The sequence below is a fragment of the Rousettus aegyptiacus genome, unplaced genomic scaffold (assembly GCF_014176215.1).
Source record: "Rousettus aegyptiacus isolate mRouAeg1 unplaced genomic scaffold, mRouAeg1.p scaffold_m13_p_9, whole genome shotgun sequence".
Classification (NCBI taxonomy): domain Eukaryota; kingdom Metazoa; phylum Chordata; class Mammalia; order Chiroptera; family Pteropodidae; genus Rousettus; species Rousettus aegyptiacus.
Genome location: NW_023416312.1, coordinates 32,415,255 through 32,439,079, shown reverse-complemented (window position 1 = coordinate 32,439,079; position 23,825 = coordinate 32,415,255). Strand labels below are relative to the sequence as shown.

At 37.4% G+C, this 23,825-nt stretch overlaps 1 protein-coding gene across 5 annotated transcripts in view; it reads left to right on the top strand.

Moving 5' to 3' along the window:
• Positions 1-23,825, top strand: part of SHROOM4 (shroom family member 4) — a 218,319-nt gene that overhangs the window by 182,408 nt on the left and 12,086 nt on the right. For all 5 annotated transcript variants that reach the window (XM_016153263.2, XM_016153262.2, XM_016153264.2 and 2 more), the window contains 2 exons: positions 4,007-4,068; positions 22,512-23,297. In XM_016153263.2, coding sequence (XP_016008749.2) covers positions 4,007-4,068; positions 22,512-23,297 — 848 coding nt within the window. The remainder of the gene's footprint in view (positions 1-4,006; positions 4,069-22,511; positions 23,298-23,825) is intronic.

Genomic DNA, 23,825 nt, shown 5'->3' with positions numbered 1-23,825 from the left:
TTGTTACTATTATATGGAAATACAATTTAATTTTATATATTGGCCTTGTATCCTGCAACCTTGCCAAACTCACTTATCGGTTCTAGTAGCTTTTCGTTAGATTTTAAAAGGTTTTCTACATTGACAATCATGTCATCTGAAAATGGAAATAATTTTATATCTTTCTTTCTACTCGTTCTGTATGCCTTTTCTAGGGTAGAGGAGGGTATTATTGCACTGTCTAGGACCTCCAATACAACATTTAATAGAAGTGGTGAGAGCAGATATTGTTGCTGCTCTGTTCCCAGTCTTTCACTATTAAGTTTGATGTTAGCTGTAGGGTTTTTTTTTTCGTAGATGCCCTTTACCAGTTTGAGGAAGTTTCCTTTTATTCCTAGTTTGATGAGAGTTTTTATCAGGAGTGGATGTTTAATTTTTTTTCAAATGCTTTTTCAGCATCTATTGAAATGATCACATATTATTTTTTTCTCTTTTAGTCTATTGATATGATGAATTACATTGATTGATTTTTTTGAAATAAGAATCTACCTACCATTGCTGTGACCACTTGGTCATGATATAGTATCCTTTTTATATGTTACTAGATTTGATTTGCTCATAGTTCGTTATCAATTTTTGTATCTGTGTTTATCAAGGATTTTAGTCTGTAGTGTTCTTGTCATGTCCTTGTGTGGTTTTAATATCCAGGTGCTACCCTTACCAAATGAGCTGGGAGGTATTCTTTCCTAATCCATTCTCAAGAAGAGTTTACATAGAATTGGTATTTCTTCTTTAAATCTTAGGTAGAATTAATCATTGAAGCCATCTGGGCCTGAAGTTTTCTTTGTGAAAAGATTTTTAACTACAAATTAAATTTCAGTGTCTTTAATATATATATATAGGGTCATTTCAGTTATCTCTTCTTCAGTGAGCTTTGGTAGTTAGTCTTTTAAGGGATTTTTCCATTTTATTTAAGTTTTCAAGTTTATGGGGATAAAGTCATTTATAATTTACTTTGAAATGCATCAAGAATTTAAGATAGATTGGTAGATAGATAGAGGAGTGAATAGAGATATGTGATAAGGCAAATATGGTAAAATATTAATTGTATAATATAGGTAGTGAATATGTGGGGGTTAATTGTAAACTTGTTCAACTTTTCTGTATGCTTGAAAATATCCATAATAAAATATTGAAAAAAAGAGGAGAGGAAATATAAAATCATGGTTTAAGGGCATTGATGCAGGAACCAGACAACCTAAGTTCAAATTCCTAAGCAATCCCATTAAAAAAAGTGGTAATAACAGTACCTATTTTGTAAGTTGGTTGTGAGAATTAAATGATGTAATGTGTAAGGCACTCAGAACAGTGACCACCAGATAGTAATCATCTTATAAACGAGTTATTATCTCTTAAAATAAGGAGAGAGGTTGGCTTAGCTTGAGAAACTGTTTGCTGAAAGAAGGACCTGCAAGTAGACAATAGAGAAAGGGGACTGAAGTTGGGAGGTGGGGGCAGAAGGATAAGGAGATGATGGCTGCAGAAGTGTCAGCCCAGGGCCAGTAACTTTGTAATGGAAGGAGGTGAAATTTGCAGGTTGTGTCAACTTGCAGCAGCAATGCAGGTATATCTGCGCCTATACCATGTCTCTCCTAAGGGAGGGACATGTTGGGTTCCTAATGCCTGTTAAACTAGTTAAGCAGGTATGCATGTACAATAGGCTTTCAGATATGTGGATTGCCATCTAGGAGCCACTTCATGCCTATTCTCACCCCTGCCACCTGAACAAACTCCCCTGCCCCACCCCCAGACATGAGGAAAGTTTGCAGCATGGATTAGGATACCCCAGCTCATATGACTAAGGTGGTTGTCATGGTAGCTGTCTGAAGTAGGGATGAGGTCATTCTCCTTATGGCTCCTAGAAAATGTTGGAGAACTAATTGACTCCTGTTTAGTGCTGTCAAGAGAACTAAAAGCAATACACATTTACATCCCTAATACGTAATGCCAGTGAGTTTTCCATATATTATCAGATTATTTCTTTTAACATTTGTATGAGATAAGTTAATAATAGGATCCCATTTTATAGCTGAGGAAGCTGAGGCTCAGAGGGGTCACACATCTATCAAGTGGCAAAGCCAGGATTTGAACAACTATAACATTTGAGTGTCTACTGTGTACCAGACATTGTTCTAGATATTTTACATGTATCAACTTATGCTGTCCTCAAAGCAATCAAGAAATAGGTAATATTATTATCATGATCACACAATTAAGTAGCTAGTGAGAATGAGATAAGGAGAAATTGGGTGGTTTGCCTGAGGTCACATAGCTAGTGAAGGGCAAGTGTAGGATTTTAATCTATGTAATCTAACTTCAGGACCAAGATACTAATTGTGCTATGCTGTCTCTCCATAAGCTGATTGCAAAGCCCAGGCACTCTCCAGTATAGGAGGATGTCTTCTAGAAGTATACCTTCCATTGGAGCAATAATTTCCCATCAGAATCAACCCCCATTGGCAACAAGCCATTGGGTAACTGCCTCTTTGGTTCAAAGGGTACAGACGATTTACAGTAACCTAAGTGGCTCATGGGGAAAAAATAGTAATGCCATACTGGGGATCTGAGAATAAGGTTTGGGAGTTGGGACAGGACTTTGTTTGGTTTGGCCACTGCTATTTACTGAGCACTTCCCATAGGGCTAGACAGGGCATGGACAGGAAATCCTGGCTCCCACTGTGGCTGAACAAGTAATATGTCTTTGAGGCCAGAGACATCTCACATGGCGTCAAGGCAGAGTCTGAAGTCTTAACAAGTAGTTAGAGCTGCTCTAACATGATAGGTACATGCAGGGATTGCCCTAATCTCATAACCTCATCCTTTTCATGGTTACGAACATCCAAAGCCTCCTCTGTGCTGAGCACTGTGCTAAGCATTCTCTATACATATCTCATCTTATCCCCACTACTGGAACCCAGCAAAGCTAGCTAGTATAGTCCTTATTTGCCAAATAGGAATCTGAGGTTCAGAGAAGTGACAAAACTTTCCTCAAATAACGCAGCTACTAAGGATCTCAGCCAGTATGACTGACACCAGGTATCTTACCTCCAAAAGGGAATAAAGTTGTTTCATTGAGGCGAAGGTAATAAAACTTAAATGGGACCAGTAGTAAAATTGGAGAAAAAGGAATTTGGAAGACCAGTGAGGTTTAGGGACAACTGTGCATACCTATTGGGCTAAGCTCTGAGTCACTAGATAGAGGGTACTGAATGCAAAATCAAGGAGAATGTCAAAGGCAAATTTGCATTAGGTTTGGAGCAAGAATAGGGGGTAGGGACATTTTTACAAATGGCATGCATGGCCTTGGCAAGAGGGGAAAGAGTTGCTTGGACAAAGCCCTTTAGGAAAAAATGCCCAGGGTGAAGAGTCTAGTTCTATAATGTGGGGAAGATGGCACTAGAAATAAGCCCACCTGAGCCCCTGGTAGCAGATCTGGGAAGAGGAAGGGCCCTTGCAGTACAGCTGTGTGCTGACATGCATGATCTCCATCCACCTCACTCTGAAGAGAGCTGCAGCAGCAGGAGCTTTAGGCCTCAAAGGCCCCTCAAGAGCAAGGACTTTCCAAGAAGATGCTTCCTATGTTGAAAGAGTCAAGAGGAAAGAGCAGGCTAACCAGGGGGAACAAACAAGAGCCATAGCAAAGAACAAACATGCTAAACTGGTTTTAAACGTGATTTGGGAGGGGAGTGGAGAAGGAGAGGGTAACATGGAGTTTCTAGACAACTCTGTTCAGGTCAACTGAATGCTCTCTTAGTCTCTGCATGCCCCCAGTAGCTCAGCAGGCCTCCTGACAGAAAGGCAGCCATCCAAGTACATATTTCTATAGCCAGCATAGGAGAATGGAAGGAACCAACTGGGGGTGGGGGGGCCCGGCTAGGGCCAGGTTCCTGACCTCTTCACATTTTTGAGGCCATCTAGATACCTGGCTGCTCAGAGCTCCCTAACTTACCAGAATTTTGCTTTGCAGGAATTTCCTGGGGACAAATGGAAACCAATAACAGGAAACAGGAAGACCAGCCAGTCAGAGAGGTAAGTGACCATTCAGGGAGTTAGGCTGATTTGGTAACTGTGAGGCTTCTATGGAAATTGGTATGGTCTCCTGTTTGCTCAATTTTCTTAGAGAAACATAGTCTTGTGTCTGTACCAAGGGTTTGATGCCACAGATGTCATCCAGCCTGCCCCCAGGCAGCTGGGCTACAGACGCAACTGATCACTAGGATCTGTTGAAAGTAGTAGTCAGGCAGTGTTGTGGGATGATGTGCCCATCATCTCAGAGGCCTGAGGCAGGCCTTCCCAGGCCCAAAGACATGTGGTACCACACTTTGCTGAAACATAGATAATAAGTCATAAATTATAACTGCCTTTTCAGTAGTGATTGGGCAGTTGGAGGGGATGAAGAGGAGGTAAGACTGCCCAGCTACTGCTGTGTCTTTGCTTCAGAATTGCTGGAGGTACTTGTTTCTTGGGTTCTGCCACCTTTATTTTTTATAAGGCTTGTTGATAACTTAAGGCCCTCTCATTAAAAGTCCTGAAAGAAGGCAGGGACATTTTTATAAATAGCATATATGGCTTGGGCTAGAGGGAAAAGAGTTGCTTGGGAAAAGCACTTAAGGAAAAAAAATGTCTAGAATAGAGAGTCTTCTCCTGTAATGTGGGAAATATGGCACCTAGTATGTTCCTCAGAGGTGAGCCCACCTACCATAGGTGACCATAAGGAGTGACAGTTACCTTCTCTGGGTTGCTCTACATCAGCCTGGCTGGACCCTCTCTATTGTGAAATTCCTTGATATACTCCATTTTTTAATTTTTATTTTTCAATTACAGTTGACATTCAATATTGTTTTAGATTATTTTCAGATGTACAGCACAGTGGTTAGACATTTATATAATTTACAGAATGATCCCCCCAATTAGTCTGGTACTCACTTGGCACTAAACGTGGTTACTACAATATTATTGAATCTATTCCCTATGCTATACTTCACATCTCTGACTATTTTGTGACTACCAATTTCACTTCTTGATCCATTCCCCTTTTTCACCCAACTCCCTATCCCCCTAGTTGTCCCAACTCCTAAATCATCAGTTTGTTCTCTGTATCTATGAGTCTGTTTTCCTTTTGTTTGTTCATTCATTTTGTACTTTAGATTCTACATGTAAGTGAAATCACATGGTATTTTATCTTTCTCTGACTTATTTCAGTTAGAATAATACCCTCTGTATCCATCCATTTTCTCGCAACTGGTAAGGCTTCATTCTTTTTTATGGCTGAGTAATATTTCATTGTATAAATGTACCATGTCTTCTTTAACCAATTGTCTATTGATAGGCACTTAGGTTACTTCCATATCTTGGCTATTGTAAAAAGCACTACAGTGAATATAAGGGTGCATATATCTTATCAAATTAGTATTTTGGATACTCAGAAATGCAATTGCTGGATCACAAGGTTGTTCTATTTTTAATTTTTTGAGGAAACTCCAAACTGTTTTTCATAGTGGCTGTAACATTTGCAATCCCACCAACAGTTCATGAGGGTTCCCTTTTCTCCACATCCTCACCAACACTCGTTGTTTGTTGATTTATTGATGATTGCCATTCTGATAGATATGAGGTGTCTTGGATATACTCTTTTCAGTCAGTTCTTCTCCAGGCCAAATTATACAAGAGGCCTCTAAATTATATTGATTCTTTAATTCAAACTCCAGGAATGAAGAGGGGACAGGGAAGGAGACTCTTATCTGTACTTCTGTGGGGGCACCTAGGGAGGGGACACCAAGGGAGAGGACTAGAATCTGAGTGTCCTGACCTTTGAAGAGTCCAGGGCTCTTCCTTGAGGCCTACATTGTTCCTGTGATTTGCTGATGTAGTCAGGGATACTTTTGGCTTTCTTTTGATTCCAAAGTCTGGAAAACCTATTAGTTTTCTGGTTGGCAATGGAAAAAGGAAGGAATCCAACATTTATTGATCATCTACTAAGTATCAATCACTGTGCAGGATATTTTTACTCCCATGATCTCATTCTCCATAACAGTCATTTTTACTACCTTTTTTATAGATGAGGTCTAGAGAGGTTATATAACTTAGCTGAGGTCACACATCTAATATAAGTAATGGGGCCAGGATTTAGTCCAGATTTATCTGGCCCCAAAGTTTATGCTTTTCCCATTATAATTGCTTCAATATGGATCCCTAAAGGAAACCCTTCGAATGGATCACTCAGCATCATGGCTCAGGAGTCTAACCTGGATGGGGATACTATAGGATTCTATGGCTGGTCTTGATTCCTTACTATAAACTGGCTTGTACTATGTCCATGAAGAAATTGTTTCAGTCTAATTAGCCTGCTGAGTTTCCCACATTAGACTGAGACCTTTGAGAGAGGAGCCCGCATCTTTGTCAGAGACTTACTCTCTGTACCTAGCACAGAGAGAAGTTGCTCAAGTGTATTTGCCATTTGCTTGCCAAATGAAGGAATAGAGTCTCCACCACTGAATGGGTGAAATACAAAAATAATAATGCTAACTAACATTTCTTGAGCACAGTGTTGTATTCTAGGCACCATTCAAAGCACTTTACACTTATTTATCACTGTAACCTTAAAGGGTAGGTACTATTAAACTCTCCATTTGTCCAGGAGAAGAAACTGAAGCACACACAGATAAATTCGTCTGCCTAAAGTCCCACAGATAGTAAGTTGACCAGATCCAGGCAGTCTAACTTAAGAGACACTCCACAGTAAGTCCTCACTTAACATTATCAGTAGATTCTTGGAAACTGTGAATGTAAACAAAATGACATGTAAGGAAACCAATTTTACTGTAGGCTAATTGATATAAACGAGAGTTAATTTCCTACAGCATGTTTCTGGTAACAAAACCATTACTGAATTTCTAAATAAAGATCCAAAACACTTCTAATATTAAACATTGAAATAAATGTCAGCTATACATATATTTAAGAAAGATGAATAAAAACAAGTAAGATAAATTTTTCCAACCCACTATTCCAGGTCAGGGTCCTGGGTGGCCAGATCCCCTCCTGGCAGCTCAGGTGCAAGGAGGGAATCCAGCCTTGACAGGACACTCTTCTACCATAGGCACCCACACACATTCACACACTTAGACTGGAGACAATGTAGATATGGCAATTCATCTCATGTGCACATCTTTGGGATGCAGGAAGAAACCAGAGTCTCTGGAGAAAACTCATGCAGTCATGGGGTGAATATGAAAACTTCACACAGTGCTCTGGCTTGGAATTATTTTTTTCCTCATCAGTGTTATAACAAATGCCATTGGATAAAGAGATATTATTCGAGGACCTGCTATACTACCTACGGTGCTTCTACAAAAATAGTTCCCTTACTAATCGGCCAGGGAAGTAAGAAGATTTTATTCAAAATCTAGTGTATATACTGCCTTTTTCTAGGCAAGCACGGAATTATTAGAGAGCATCAAGAAACATAATGCCTGCCAACCCACAACTTGAGCAAGAAAGGCTAACCCACACACAGTTAAGTAGAAGTAGTAATAAATTACCATTTACAAAATAACCTACATGCCATAAGCTAAGTTACAGATATGTTTCATCTTCTCCAAAACTCCATCAGGCAGGTATTATTATAATTAGAGCGATAGTTCTCAAACTTGAGTGTGCATTAGAAACATATGAAGGGCTTAATAGACCATAGATCCCACCCTCAAAGAGTATGATTCAGTAAGTGTGCAGTGGAGATCTATGTGTGTGTTTCTAACAAGCTCCCCAGATAAAACTGATACAGTTGGTCCTGGGATCACATTTTGACAACCAGTGACTCAGATAACACATCTGAGGTTCAGAAAAACTAAGTAATTTACTCAAGGGCTCACAGCTACTAAAAGGACAAACCAAGATTTAATTCCAGCTTTTGCTCACTCTGGCAAGTTGCTACAAGTTGAAAAGTGTTAAATACATGATTTAAACAAGAAACTTCTGGCATGTGGCAAGGGCCCAATACACAATCAGTATTATTATGCCTTATTTAAGTTCACTGGAGGGTAAGAAAAATACAGGTTGCAACTTACCCTTTCCTCTGGGAAGAAAGGCCCAGAGGACGAAACAGGATGTGTTGGAGGAATAAGCCCTGCATGTTGAGGGTTCTGGCCTTGGAGTCAGTTGGCCTGGATTCACATCTAGATTCTTCTGTACTCCAGCTGTGTTAGCTTGACAAGTCAGCCCCCTGACTCTCTCCCTCTATCCCTGCCTAGTTTCCTTACTTGTAAAAAGAGGTAAAAGTACTACCTCATGTTATTGTTGTAAGGATTAAATGAATTAATATATGTAAAGCATTTAGAATGTAACCTGGCACCATAAATCCTCATTAAATGTTAGTTGATAATGAGGAGGAGAAGGAGGAAGAAGAAAGAGAAAAGTAGCAATAGTAACAGTAGAGAAAGGTGAATAGCAAAGTATTGGGCAAGGATAGGTAGGTCCTTAAATCTAGATAGGATCACAAACATGAAAGCAATTAAAGATTATCAATTGGGTAAGTGATATGGTAAATGTGACACTTTAGGTAACTTGGCAGCATTTGCAGCCTAAATGGGTTGAAGAGAAACCAATTATGGGCAGTGATCCAGGCATGAAAGAGTTTGGCCCTGGATTGGGAAGATAGGGGTACGATAGGAATGAGGTAGAAAGGATAGATAATTGCATTATATTTGTGGGAAAATTTTTATTTATTATGAAAACAATACTACAGGAAATTAGAAACAAAGGAAAAAGTAACTTTATTCCTACTACCCTAACACCCTGATTTTCATTTCCTTGCCAGCTTTTATCTATAGGCAAGGTTATAATAACTATGTAGATTGGATTTTGTGTGTCCTGCTCCTTTTTTTCCCTAATTAAGCAATACTTGGTAAACAATTTTTCATGTTTCTATACAGGCTTCCTCAGTGGTTATAAATTTTAATGACTACATAATATTTTACTAGCTTAATGTGCTCTATTTTGCTTAACCATTCCCAAATTATTGGGTAATTAGATTGTTTCCAATTTCTCACTATAAAGTAATGGTGCAAAAAAAATTTTGTAGCTATACATGTTTTCTTATTTTGAACTATCTCATTAAAATAATTATCTAGAGTTGGGATTACTAGTTGAAAGAATATGAACATTCTTATTGTTCCTGACAGATTTCACCAACTGCTTTCCTAGGAGGTATTTTTCACTACTGTTAGCAATTTATGAGAATACCAGTTTCCCCAAAATCTTGCAATCATGGAAAATTTTCTTTTCTCTAATGCAATAGGTGTAAATGGTATCTATTATACTTTTAATTTGCTTTAATTATTCTAGTTAGAATTTTTATGTGTTTATTTAATATTTGCATTGCTTCTCATGTTTTCTGTTCAGATTATTCTATCATAAATATGTGATACCTTTTGAGGGAAAAGTAGAGAGAACTTGGTGATTGGAATTTGGGAAAGAAAGGAGATAAGTCAAAAATAAATCTGATGCCCAGTGACTTGGAGAAAGTTATTGACGTAGCTAGGGCAGGTGAGAAGGGGAGCTGGTTTGGTGGAGTTGATAAGTTTGAGTTGGGATGTTAAAGTTAATGAGGTATACAAGTGGCTTCTTTGGAGGATGCTTGTTGACCACACAGCAAGGGGGTAGGGTGAGGACAAAGAACAAGCAAAGGAAACTGAAGGGGTAAGCAACTGGAGTGGTAGAGGAAGTATGCCAGTACACCAGCACAGAGGATAAGGAGAGGACCACTACTGGCTTTGACAGTTTGGAATCATAAGTGACCTTCGAGAAAGTAAGCTTAACAAAGTGGCAGGCATAGAAAGTAGATGACATGATTATCTATAAGGGAGATGCATGGAGAAGAAACGCACACAGCTTTACACATCATAAATTCACTTGTTTTAAGTATATAATTCAATGAATTTTGGTAAATTTGCAATGTGGTACAATCATCGCCACAATCCAATTTTTAGACATGTTCATCTCCCAAAAGTAATTCCTTGTGTCCATTTGCAATCATTCCTCATTCCCATCCTCAGTTTCAAGCAACCATTAATTTACTTTCTGTCTCTATGGATTTGTCTATTTTATATATTTCATATAAATAGAATCATACAATATGTGGGCTTTTAGGTCTGCTTTCTTTTACTAAGCATGCTTTAGCAGTTCATCATGTTGCAGCATGTATCAGTATTACATTCTTTCTTCTTGCCAAATAATATTCCACTGTATGGATATGCCACATTTTATTTATCCATTCATCCATTAGCAGAATTCGGGTTGTTTCTACTTTTTAGCTATTGTGAATAATGCTGCTATGACCATTCAGGTACAAGTTTCTGTGTGGACATATGCTTTCAGTTCTCTTGGGAATATACTTAGTAGTGGAATTTCTGGACTATATGGTAATTCTATTAACTTATTGAGGAACTGCCTGTTTTCCTGAGCGGCTATACCATTTTACATTTCTACCAGCAATGGAGGAGTGTTTCAGTGTCTTTACATTAATTTTAATAGATCGATTATTTGTTAGTGTTACTGTGTGATTTGAAAAACTTTTAAAAGAAGAATTTTTAAAAAGACGTTTTAACATTAAAAATGTTTTAAAAGAAATTGGCTAGGAAAAGGAAGGAGAAAATTAGGAGGTAGTCAGATGGGGCAATAGGATTAAAGTTAGTAGTTCTCAAAATGAGACCCTAGGACCAGCAACCTCAGTATCACCTAATAACTGGTTTAAAATGCAAATTCCTGGGCCCCTCTCAGACCTACTGAATCAGAAACTGGGAAGTGGCCCAGCAATCTGCGTTTTAACGTGCCTTCTAGGTAATTCTGATTTGAAAAGCTAAATATGAGAACCACTGGATTAAATCAAGGTTTGGTTAGGATTTGGGTTTAAGTTTAAGAACAGAAAGGAGAGGTCAATATAAAGGGGAGGAGTATCGATACTGAAGATGGAGGAGGGAGATCACAGTATATGATCTCAAGGAACATGGGAAGGCCTAGGGAAGGTCAAGGGCAGAGATGAAATTTAAGAGGAGAAATCCTGATGGAGTTTCCACTCCTCCCCACCTGTCACATACACATTTTAACATTTCTTATGTCATTTCTGTCACAACAGGAATGATGGGTGTAGGTGGGAAAATCAATTGTATATTCTTGAGCCACTCTCTCTGCCTGGAAGCCTGCAACAAATTTTAATTCCATGTAGTTATGCTCTTGGTTGTCTTCCTCCACTGTTATTTGCATGCAGAGAATTCAAACACATTTTAATATTAGAAAGAGGGAAAATAATTAATGAGTAGATCTGCTGGGAGAAAAAGCCACATAAGTATGATGTAATTAAAAGCCAAAAGAAAGTATTTTCTAGATTATATCTTCTGGTTTTCTGTACCTATGATTGCCTCCTGTGATCCTTTCCATTTTCTACTTTGTCCAGATCTTTAGAATGTATAGGATATTTTATGTACATGACCATAGTTAATCCTCACAACAACCCTTGTGTGGCTAAGTCTTATTGTTCCCATTTGACTGAGAATGGAAGAGAGCTGAGACTCAGGAAAGGTGTTATACTATTATTAACAGCAACAACAAAAGGTATAATAACTAACATTTAAGTATTAAGTGTTTGTTATGTGTCAGGCACTATCATAAGCATTTCACATGAATTATTTCATTTATTATTTATCACGACCTCATGAGATAGTTACCATTTATGGACCAACCCATTTTTACAAATGAAGAAACTTACAGATTAAAATTACTTGTCCCAGATCAAACAAGCATCTGACTCCAGAGCACATTACTTCTGAGATTATATAGTAATCATATGACAAAACTAGACTACTACTCAGGTTTTTCAATTCTCAGCCTAGGGCTGACTCTCTTTCTCCCCTTTGTCATACCACATCATGAGCAGTGTGTGAAATATCCAGTTCACATTTCCCATTTGCTGATGAGTGAAAGAAGATGGATAATTCAGATTATCCTCATTTCATTTAGGAAGAGTACTCATTTCATTAGGAAGAGTACACTTTTCAGTAAGGCTTTAACACCTAAGAAGGATGCAACCTTCGGAGGTATGGAAGGATTTGTCAAAAGTGTGACAAAGTGAATTTAAATACTTGGATATTAATTTAATCCTGAGCATACAAAATTTGTTCAAGAAAAATTATAAAACTTAAAAAAAATTATTGGGAGAAGTAAGACATGAATAAATTCATAGCTATACTCTATCTCAATCTGGGAACACTAAATACATTAATGATTATAATACTCCCTAGGTGAATATATAGATATAATGCACTACTGATTAGAATCACTGTGGAATACTTTATAGAACTTGTCAAATTCATAGTGAAATTTATCTGGAAAACTAAATGGGGAATAATACCAAAAAATACATTTATTTAAAAAGATAATGATGGTAGACTTTATCATATTTTAAAGCCTGTCATAAAGTGACAATTATCAAAAACATATGAAAGTGGATTGAAAAATGTCAAACATTGAAATTTTTTTAAAAATAGAGATTCTAGGAGCAGATTCAAGCTATTCTAAGACTATAGAGCATACTGGAAGCAACCCTGAACTGGGGAAAGCAATTACTCTTTCTTTAAAAAATGTTGGGAATTCTAGGTATCAATATGGGGAATAATTAACTTAGATCAGTAGTGCATATAATACTCCATAGCGAATTCTAAAAAAGCAGACCAATGGTATAGCTTATTTATTTCAGCAATGGATGGAAGTAAATTCCTTTCTGTTTAATGGAAGATATTGTCAGACAAGATGAATGATTTCATATATATATATAAATTGGAGGTGGGGAACTTTGTACAACGGCATGTAATAAAAAGCTAAACAAGAGAATGAGGAAATTATCTGGGGTCAGCATCACTGATAACAGTTTACTGTCCAAAAAAATATAAAGAATGATTACAGATATTGAAGGTCAACTTTCAGATTCTGCTTCACAAAAGGGCAAGGAAAACGAATAGGCAATTTACACATGAGGAAATAAATGCAGTAAAATCACTGCATGTAAAAGTACAACCTCTCTAGGAATTAAAGAAATGCAAAGCAAAACAGCTTCAAGGTATCACAACCTGCTTATTAAACTATCAACAATTAATGGAAATAATACATAGAAATTACAAAACTATCTTGGCAAGGCTGTGAGAAAAGAGTATGTGTTTCTTGGAGTGGTATAAACTGGTTAAGTTTTCCTAGAGGGCAATCTAGAAATATGTGACAAGAGTTACAAAACTGTTCATACTCTTTGACCCAGCATACACACAAGAAAATAACTTTAAAAGAAAAAATAACTTGTTTGAAGATGTTTGTAGCAGTGCTATTTATAATCATGGAAAAGATTTACCAATTTAATATATCATCATGATGGAATAGAATATAGCCATTAACAGTGATAGGTATATAAATATTGGGTCTTGCACAGAAATAGGTATTTGTAATCATATTAACCAAAAACAAAAAGAAGGAAAAGGCTAAATCCTAAATTACTGTTGAATCTGATAGCCATACACAAAGAAAATTTGGAAAACCATCAGGTAAAATGTAAATAGCAAGTTGAATGCACATGGTGTTGTTCTCTTGATACATGTCAAGCTGCTGGAATTTATAACAAAAAGGAAAATCTGAGGAGGCAACCCACATCAGTTCGATTTAGGCCTGGGAAATTAAACATTAAGGACTTTGGAATGATTTCTATACCGATAACAGTGTTACTTACCAGACAAGCTTGATCTCACTGTTAACTAGAATTCGATTTGCTAGAATTCTTCATTAACCAGCACTTCTGCTTATCTAAATCTGTGAGATCTTTGACATTTATGAGGGGGTCCGTCACCAGACCTTTGTGAATGTGTCTCCGAATTTGTCACCACCACTACAACATAGTATGTTCCACCACCAATAAACATTTTATTTGGCTCAGAAACATAGCTTTCTTAAGACTTTTCCATTTCTCTTAATTTCCATCACCAGTACTAGTTTGCAGATAGTTTGCATTTCAATGCCATTATTCCCAAAGAGGCACATTTTCCCTCCACTGTGGTTATTTCACATGTATATACCTTGACAACAAATAGAGACTCGTCAAACCACATTGAGGTGGAAGTGCCAAGAGGTCGACTACCCGCCCCCGCTTTGCTGGGTGACTTGCCCTACAAACCTGTAATGTGATTCCTTGCAAATAAAATCCATATCCTTTACATAATAAGCATTTACTACATTTCATCAAACTTTAGGGTTACTCTCAAAGGGTTAAAAACCTCAAATGTTCAGTATATGCATGTCAAAGAACTACTCTATACTAATAATTGTCATTCATAATTAAACACCCACAATGCCTTTAAAACCTTCTGAGATAGAATCATATTCTTTATAACTTTGGTATTGAATCTATTTCATTGTATTCTGGGTTTTTGAAATTCAGTACACTAATGTCTGGTACACATGAGGATTCAAATAGATAAAATTTGCTCTCTTCCTCAGGCCTGTCCATTGTTTAACTATGGTGAGACACCAAATTTTCTTAAATAGTATCAAGATTCCCAAAGCTTTTTAGAACTCCAGTATGTCTATTGTTTTATTTTGTAAATCTTTATCCCACTTGTCACATAGGTGGTATATATATAGTTAATTAAAATGCATTTTGTTTTGAGAAGTTTTTTAATGGCTTTATACCACTTAAGACACCCTAGTAAGTTGGGAACCCGGTAAAGAATGACTGATTAGAGCAGTGGCTCTCAAAGTATGATCCCAGACCTGCAGTACTATCATTATCTGGGAAAATATTACCAGTAAAAATTCTTCTACACTGTGTCAGACCTACTAAATCAGGAATTCTGGGGGTAGGACCCACAACCTATGCTTTATTTACTTATTTGTTTGTTTAATTTATTATGGTGACATTGATTAACAAAATCCAATAAGTTTCAACTGTACAATTCAACAGTAAGTCATATATATGTTGCATTTGTATTCACCACCCATAGTTAGATTTCTTTCTATTACCACATATTTGAGCCCTTTTACTCCCATCTACTTCCCCCCTCCTCTCCTACCCTCTGGTAACCACTAGTCTATTGTCCATGTCCATGAGTCTCTGTTTCTTTTAGATTTCTATTCCACATGTAAGTGTAATAATGTGGTTTTCAATATTTCTGTCTGACTTATTTTGCTTAGCATGATTATCTCAAGGTCCATCTATGTTGTCACAAATGTGAGTATTTCATCTCTTCTTAGGCTGAGTAATATGCCATTGTATATATGTACCACATCTTCTTTATCCAATCATCTATCATAGAATGCTTAGGTCGCTTCCATGTCCTGGCCACCATGAATAATGCTGCGTTGAACATCGGTGTGCATATATATTTTTGGATAAATTTTTTCAAGTCTTTGGGTAAATACCTAGTAGAAGGATTGCTGGATCATATGGTAGATCAATTCTTAGTTTTTGAGAAACCTCCATACTATTTTCCATAGTTGCAACCTATGTTTTAGTAAGTCCTCCAAGTGATTCTAATGCATGCTAAAGTTTCAAAACACTGGATATTAGAAAATAAGGCCTTAATAATCTTGGCCAGCCTGATCTTTAGCTAAATTGTTCTTGAGGGTATCAAATCTTCCTGGCCCCTTGGTAGTGTGTTATGTACTCCTAAAATGTCTTTTATTAAAATTCTTTAGAAGGTTATGAGACCACGGGAGAGCCAGCATATTGTGCTGGCAAAAGCATGGGCATTGGAGTACGATGGATCTTAGTTGTAACTTCTCCTGGCTACTTACTCTCTTTGTATTCCCTCAGTTATTTAACCTTTCTGAGCCTCATTTCTATATTGAAGAAGAGAATACTCATATCAGAAGATTGCCTCAAGGGTTAAATGAGATCAAGTCTGTTAAGTGTGCCGCCCTGTGCCTGACACATGATGGAATCTCAGTAAACAAGAGTGATCATTACCATCCCTTATCACCATGAGTATGACACTATGTAGGGTCCAGAAGCCTAATGGGAAGACCTTTTTGGAAGTTCCAAGTTGGGGTCATTGTAAAGACAGAGCTAAGCTTCACCAAGGACACCCCCAATAAAGCAGGGACTTGTCTGATTTCTTCAAAGAACATTTTGCACCAGCCTCCTAGGGGCTGTAAAAGCCTCTGGGTAAGTCCTGCTGTTTGCATTTGTTTTTGCCAGACTAATTATTCCTTGCTTCAAGTTCTGTGGATTAGAGGCAAAGAAGGGTGGTGATAGCAAGCTCTCTGAGCCCTTTTCCCCTCCCTGCATAGCCTCCTTGTGTTTCACGTCCTGGATCTTGCAAATATTTCCTTTAGCAATAACCTGGGAGTGGCTGTTTCTCTTGGAGTAGTCTTATCTTTTGGCTGTTGAGGAAAGGGAAAGGGGAGAGGAGCTGGACCTGTGTACTCTTGCTGCTGAGATCCTGGAATGCCAAGCTATTGTGGGGAGTTTAAAAATAAAATATCCAAACAAGAAAACTTCAAAAGGGCTGAGGAGGCAGGAGGAGAGTTTTTAGTCTCTGCAAATATTAGGCAGAGAGAGAGAGAGAGAGAGAGAGAGAGAGAGAGAGAGAGAGAGATTTTAACAAAAGGGGAAAAACTATTTATTAGAAGATAAGGCAAGCTGTGCCAAGAGGAAAAGACAAGAACAGCCCAGGACTTGGCAGACAATTTACTTTTGTTTTTGAGACGTAGTCTCCTTGCTGGTGTAACAAAGCCCTTTCTCATACTTAGCCTTCATGCCCCCTCCCCTTTCTTCAGGAAGGAGTTAAAGTCTTCATGGATACCTGGGGGCAAATATAGTGCAATTACTTTTTGCCTCACCCCAGGAGTTCTTGCTTTAATGGGATTGTCCCATGGAGCCAAATAAAGTAAGTTTCAGTCTGGACACTACTGCTTCTTACTAGTTGGGAAAATGATTTATCCTTTCTAAACCTCAGGATCCTCATATTCAAACTGGCAATGATAGTGCCAGATTTAAAGGGGCTGGTGTGAAAATTAATGGAAATGAACACACAAAAGTGCCTAAAACAGAGTAAGAAGTAAGAGACTGTAGTTCTTTTCCCTTAATAAAGCTCCTTGCCCTCCACTCCAGGGAAGAATTCTTACTTGGTCTTAAAGTGGAATTGTAGATTTCTGTGCATGTAGAAGCCTTGAGCCCTTTGAAAATAGGACCTCTAGAAGCAAAAACTCTCAGCTTGAGCCTAATACACATCAACGAAAGCCTCCCATTCACCAGTTTGCTTCAGCTGTTAGTACCAGTAAGGCAGTTTTGCTTTCCAGTTCATCTGGGTACCTTGCACAATGTAATATTCAATGAGAGCTTGGAATGACTTGTATACACATTGGCCCAGCTGATCTTGAGGGCAGTCCTTCTCTTTTCTGGAGTAATGCCTACTTCTGCTCCCCTGATATAAGTTACTCTGCAAGGCTCAGGCTGGCCCCATGCAAGTTTTGTATTTGGGAGGACAGTGTTTTTAAAATCAGAATTGACATAGAGAACAGCAACTTCCAGGTTGCCTTGCTAGAGCCCAGTACCTCCAGATAGGGGTACAGTGCCATGAATTGGTACACCAAATGTCCTTAGAAGGGCATCCTCTTTTCTTCCAACTATTCTAGAGTTGGCTACCTAGTGGTAAATTCTGTAAGGCTGACATAAGTGATTAGTACCTAAATAAGACAACTTAGAATATCTAGTCCTTTTTATCTTCTCACTGCTCTTAAGCCTGAACTTGTCTTTTATTATCTCTCCCTTTTTAATAGATGAGAAGACTGAGTAAATGACCCCAGGATGGAAATCCTTGGTTAGCTATGGCTTCTTTACAGGGCAGCCATGGAGCTGAGCTGGGACCCAAGTTCTCCTGGTCTCTTGGCTATTGAGCAGAGGAAAGTTCAGTCCAACTCTCTTGATGGGAACAAGGAATAAGACCAAAGCATATAGCAGTTAATGTTCTACACTGCACGACTTGCACAACGATATGCAGTGGCCCTGAGTAAGGGACTCCACTCTAACAATAAACAGTCCTGTCATTTATTAATCATCTTCCATATACCCACATCATTGCTAGATCCTTTTTGTATAGTTAATCCTCACAGTAGCTGTATAAGACAGATATTTTACTGAAACGGGTAAATTAAATACTTTTGCTCAAGGTCATATGGCTTTTGGATGAAGGAGCCAGATTTTAAATTTTTATTGGAATTTATAGGTATTTCTGATACTGTGTTCTTTCTGCTGTGCTCTATTGATTTTCCTGTGCCCTGGCTAGAGAAAAGGAATAAATGGTAAATTTGATGACTGTCATGCAGCAGGGTTCTCCTCACCACAGCTGCAGGACATGGGCCCAACTGAGGCCTTTGGAGATGTTGCTGTCACTGCCTGCATTTCATATGATTAAGATTGGAGATGAAGAATGGGAAAGGGGGAAAGAGACAGAGATAGAAGGTAGGAATGTGTGTGGCGATGGGTGGAAGACAGGGTATATAGACTGAAAAGCAATCTTACTGGAACAAATAATTTTCCCCAAACCACAACACTCACATCCTTTTCAGCCTGGCCCTTTGTTTCTTTAGTGTATGGTTCCTGAACCACTTGTATTAGAATCCCTTGGGACAATTGCTAAAAATGCGGATTCCTGGACTCCACCACAGACAAACTAAATCCCAGTTTCTGGGGGTGAGGCCCATGAATTTGTATTTTAAACAACCTCTCCAGGTAATCGCAATTTGGAGCCACTTTGATTAAGAACAACTGTCTCAGACCAGTGGTTTCCAATTTTTTGGATCATGTACCCCTCTCAGAAAGAATTTTTTAAGTTTATATCTTCAATATATGCTGGTAGTTTATTAATAAACTCTTTATATGTACTAATGTCCTAATATTTATGTTTTTAAATGCAAAAGAAATGGATGTTTTTTGCACTACTATTCTTAGATGGGAATGGTCTCTAGTTTTCCTTTATATATCTTCTCATCGTTAAATTGTGGTTACTGATGTGCAGAATTCTTTTTTTCTCCCTCTATTCTCTAGATTTCAGAGTCTAGAAAGTGTAAATAGCATTTGGGCTGTTTGTTCCTTGAAGGTTAGAATTAACACAAGACCATGTGAGTGCGCTTTTTATTTTGGTCAAATTCATCAATATACTTTTCTGTGGTAACTAGTGGATTTAGATAACCTCTTCTAATTTTGTGCATTTAGAGTTTTTTTATTAGATTAGTAAGTGGTTTATCTGTCTTACTCCTTTATATTTTCTTTTGAAGAACCAGCTTTTAGCTTTAATTATTATTTCTATCATTCGTTTCTAGTGTATTTATTTGTACCATTAGTTTTCTTTCTGCTTTGCTTAGGTCTATTTTTGTGGCTCTTTTCTTTCTTTTCTTTTCTTTGAAGCTCAATTTTTTTGTTGAATACATAATTCAGTTGGTTCTTATATATTAATATATTTGAGGCTACAATTTTTCCTTCTACTACTGCTTTAATCAACCATATCCTCTAGCTTGTGATATTTTAATTGTTATTTTCTATGTATTCTACAATTTCAAATTAGACCTCCTCTTTAGAATGGAGGATATTTTTTTCTCTTTTATTTTCTATATGCTAGAAGTTTTTGTTTTTTGTTTTTGTTATTAATTTTGAGTGTTGTATTATTAGATACTGTACTTTATACTACTTCCACTTTTTGGCTTAATATATAGTCAATGTAAAAAACACTCAATGGGCCCTTAAAAAGAAAGTACAGTCTGTTTTCAGTGTATGAATAAATTTAGATTTTTCCATTATCTTAGTTTTTGACTGTCAAATCTGTCATAAGCTGAAATAGTCTCATATTTTGTTTCTGCTTTTTTCTACCTTTGCATTTCTTATATTTTGCTTTAGAAATTTTTTAATTAATTAATTTTTTTTTCAATTACAGTTGATATTCAACATTATTTTATATTAGTTTCAGGTGTACAGCATAGTGATTAGACATTTATGTAATTTATTAAGTAACACCCATGATTAGTCTAGTACCTACATGGTACTATACATGGTTATTACAAAATTTTGACTATATTCCCTATGCTGTACTTTACATCCCTCTGACTTTCTTTAGAAACTTGAATGCTGTTATTTGGTACACAAAGATTCAGAATAATTAGATATCATCATTAATATTATAGTGCCCTTCTTTGTCTTGCTTATTGCTTTTTGCCTTTAATTCAGCTTTTTATTTATATGAGTATCATGGCCCTTGTTTTTTTCTCCATTTGTTATTAATTCATTTATAAAAAAAATTTATTGAATGCCTACTGTGTGTCAGGCACTAGGTACCAGAAGAATGAGACATACAAGATCCCTGACATTGTGGAGCTTACATTTTAGTTAGAGAGTAGAAAACCAAATGAAGAAGTAAAAATAGGTATGTGATATAGTATCAGATGGTGACGTATCCTCTGAGAAAGAATAAAATAGAAAAAAAGATAAGTAAGGATAAGTCATTTCTATTTTAAATAAGATGGTCAGGAAAGGCCTCTGCTTGATAGCATTTATCATCTTTTTACTTTCCATTTACCACTTTATTTGTTTGTGTGTTTGTTTCCTTGAGGATGGAGGGGAAATGTCAGGTGGAACAGTTTGCACACAAGGGATTGTTACAATCTAAAGGAGCTCTAGGTGGGCTAAGCCCTAAATGAGAAGAGAGTAGGGATATATGTATATGAATTTTTGATACATGTCAGTGATGAACTAGCTAGGATAGGGACTTGAGATGAGTGGAATGATGGATATTTTGCTTTTTATTCTCTCTGAGCTTGGGTACCATATGTGTGTTATTATTTAAAGAAGTATTTTTGGTCTTCATCATAACTTTTGAATGAATATTTTGTCTGATGATTTAATTGAACTGCTAGAATTTCCTGTCACTAGGCAGTACTTAGAATGAGGCCAATTGCTCACAGGCTACAGCAGGAAACCAAATCCTTTGGCTTAGCAGGCTTAACCCTTTATACTATATAAGGCTAAAGAAATGTCCTCTGACTTTGATGGCTCTTTATTATACAGAAGTTTGACTTTTTATACATATTTTTATACATAGTTAAATAAACCTGGACTCTTTCCCTTGGATATGTGCATCTATTGCTTATAAGATGGGAATCTTATTTCTCCTCTCAAGTGACAGTCTTTTCAATTTTCTGATAGTTTTTCATATACGCACACACATATAAATACATATATAACATATATATTAAAATTTTATACACACACCATTTACTCTTAAATCTGGAATTTATTTTAATATGTAATACATGGTACAGCTCTAAATAACACTGTTCTGCAGTTATCTCAAAAATATTTTTTAAATTATATTTCTTTATCTCTTTGTTATGGATGGTCAGTTATATATAATGTTTTTATAGATAGTTTCATATGTTTTTGGACTTTTCATTCTGTTTCATTAATCAGTAACACACTGTTTTCATTATAATTGCTTTATAATAGGCTTACTCTCTTACTCAACCCCCATTCCTTCTGTAGAAAATACTCTTTAATATTATATCCTGCTTTATTTTGCAATCAAATAAAAAAAATTCTATAGTCAAAAAAATTCTATAGTCAAAAAAATTCTAACTGGACTTGTGTTAGAAGGAGATATTTTAAATCCAAAATAGTAGATATTAGTGAATGGCTTGCCAGATGTTTTATCTTACAAGTATAAGAACATGGACAGAAAGTATATATGTCAAATTTATGATACAGTTTGCATCTAAAGAAGCAATAGGGGATGAATGTGGGGAGTGAAACAAAGGTATTATTTCTTATTTCTTAAAAAAATCATGAAACATCAGTGGCAAAGTATTAAGATGTGCTTATTTTGAGCAGTCAGTAGAAACATGAATATTTATTATAGTAATCTCTGTGTTTGTAAATATTTGAATTAATATTTGAATTTTTCATAATTAAAAACAAAACAAAAACAGATGAAGCAAGATAACCAGACTTGTAAGCCAGAGGACATAACACATACAATCTGAGTCCTACAAAAAGACTGGGGTGGTGTGTGCATTCTGACTTTGGAGCTAGGCTGTCCAGTGTCAAACCGTATTTCTACCACTTACTAGCTTTATGACCATGAGCAAGTTATTTAACCTGCCCATGCCTCAATTTCCCCAGCTGTAAAATCAGGACATTAGTAATAGAACTTCTTCGGGTTATTATGAAGATTAATATGTTAAGACATGGAGAGCACTTAAAACAGTAGGCCTGGCATTTAGTACATACTCAGCTATCAATATTATTCATTATATATTACATGTTACTATTATTACATTTACTACATAGATTGCATTGTTTTGTGGCCATTTTAAATTTTATATAAATGATGTCATCCAAAATGTGGGATCATCTGCAACTTGCTTGTTCTGCACAATCCCCATCTGCTCTTTTGCAGGGAAATGTCTCATTCTAAGGCTGGCTTTTCATGGGCAACCCCCTTCCATCCTTGCCTTGAGAACCCAGCACTGGACTTGTCAAGCTATCGAGCAACCTCTTCTCTTGACCTCCTTGGAGACTTCAAGCACTCGTCAGAAAAAACAGAGGACACTTCAGTTTGTGAGGAAGGGAGCTCCATGGCTTCCATGCCCCACCCACTGCGCAGCCGTGCTTTCTCAGAGAGCCATATCTCCTTGGAGCCCCAGAGCTTCCGGGCATGGGGGCAGCCTAGAAGGGAGCTCTTTACCAAAGTTGATGAGACCCATCAAGATCCTCTTGGAGCCAGGAAGAAGGCCTTTCCTCCTCCTCGTCCTCCTCCCCCCAACTGGGAGAAGTACAAGCTCTTTCGTGCAGCCCAGCAGCAACAACAGCAGTGGAAGCAACAACAACAACAGCAAGAGGAAGAGGAGAAGGAAGAAGAGGAAGAGGAAGAGGAGGAAGGAGGGGAAGAGGAGGAATTGCCACCCCAGTATTTCAGTTCAGAAGCCACTGGTCCCTGTGCTCTCAATCCTGAGGGGGTCCTGGAGCAGCCACAACCCCTAGGCTTTGGTCACCTGGAGGTCTCAAGGCAGGGTGCACAAAGCCTCCCAGCAGAGCAAAAGTCCTTTTCTCACCATTCCAGCGATTTCCTGCCTCCAATAAGGGACCACTTGGGATCTAAAGCTGAGAAGGCTCAGCCCTCTTGCTATTATGGCATCAGTGGGCTTTGGAGGACATCAGAACAGGAGACCACTGATCCCTCCAAGTAAGTGTTTATGAAAGACATTAGGTCTCTGAAGAGGCAGGCGGCACAATTTTGAATTCTACCTCCATTATTTACCAGCTGCAAGACCTTGGACTGGTCAATTAAACTCTTCCTGGCCTTAGTTTTCTCACTTGAAAAATTATAATGATACCTATCCCATGTGGTTATTGTGAATGTGAAGATAATCTTGTAAAGGACATAACCCCATGTGTAGCACATAGTAAGTGCTCAGTAAATTGTACGTATTAATGTACTTATCCCTAAAAAGCACTATCAATATATTATATTTATTATTTCCCAGTTTCTTTTGAAGATATACATCAGTTTCTGGCCCCTGAGCCAGAAGCATTAAACCCTTGTTGCCTATATTAGGCCTTTCCTAGAAACCTGGCTCAGGCCCTTTTCTGCTTTTTCTTCTGCTTATTCTCCAGAACAAGAGGTCAGCTCAAAATCTGACCTGCCTCTTCTCTAGGTCCTACCTGGGCTTCTAAACTCTTCTTACCACCCCAGCATCAAAGGTGTTCCTAG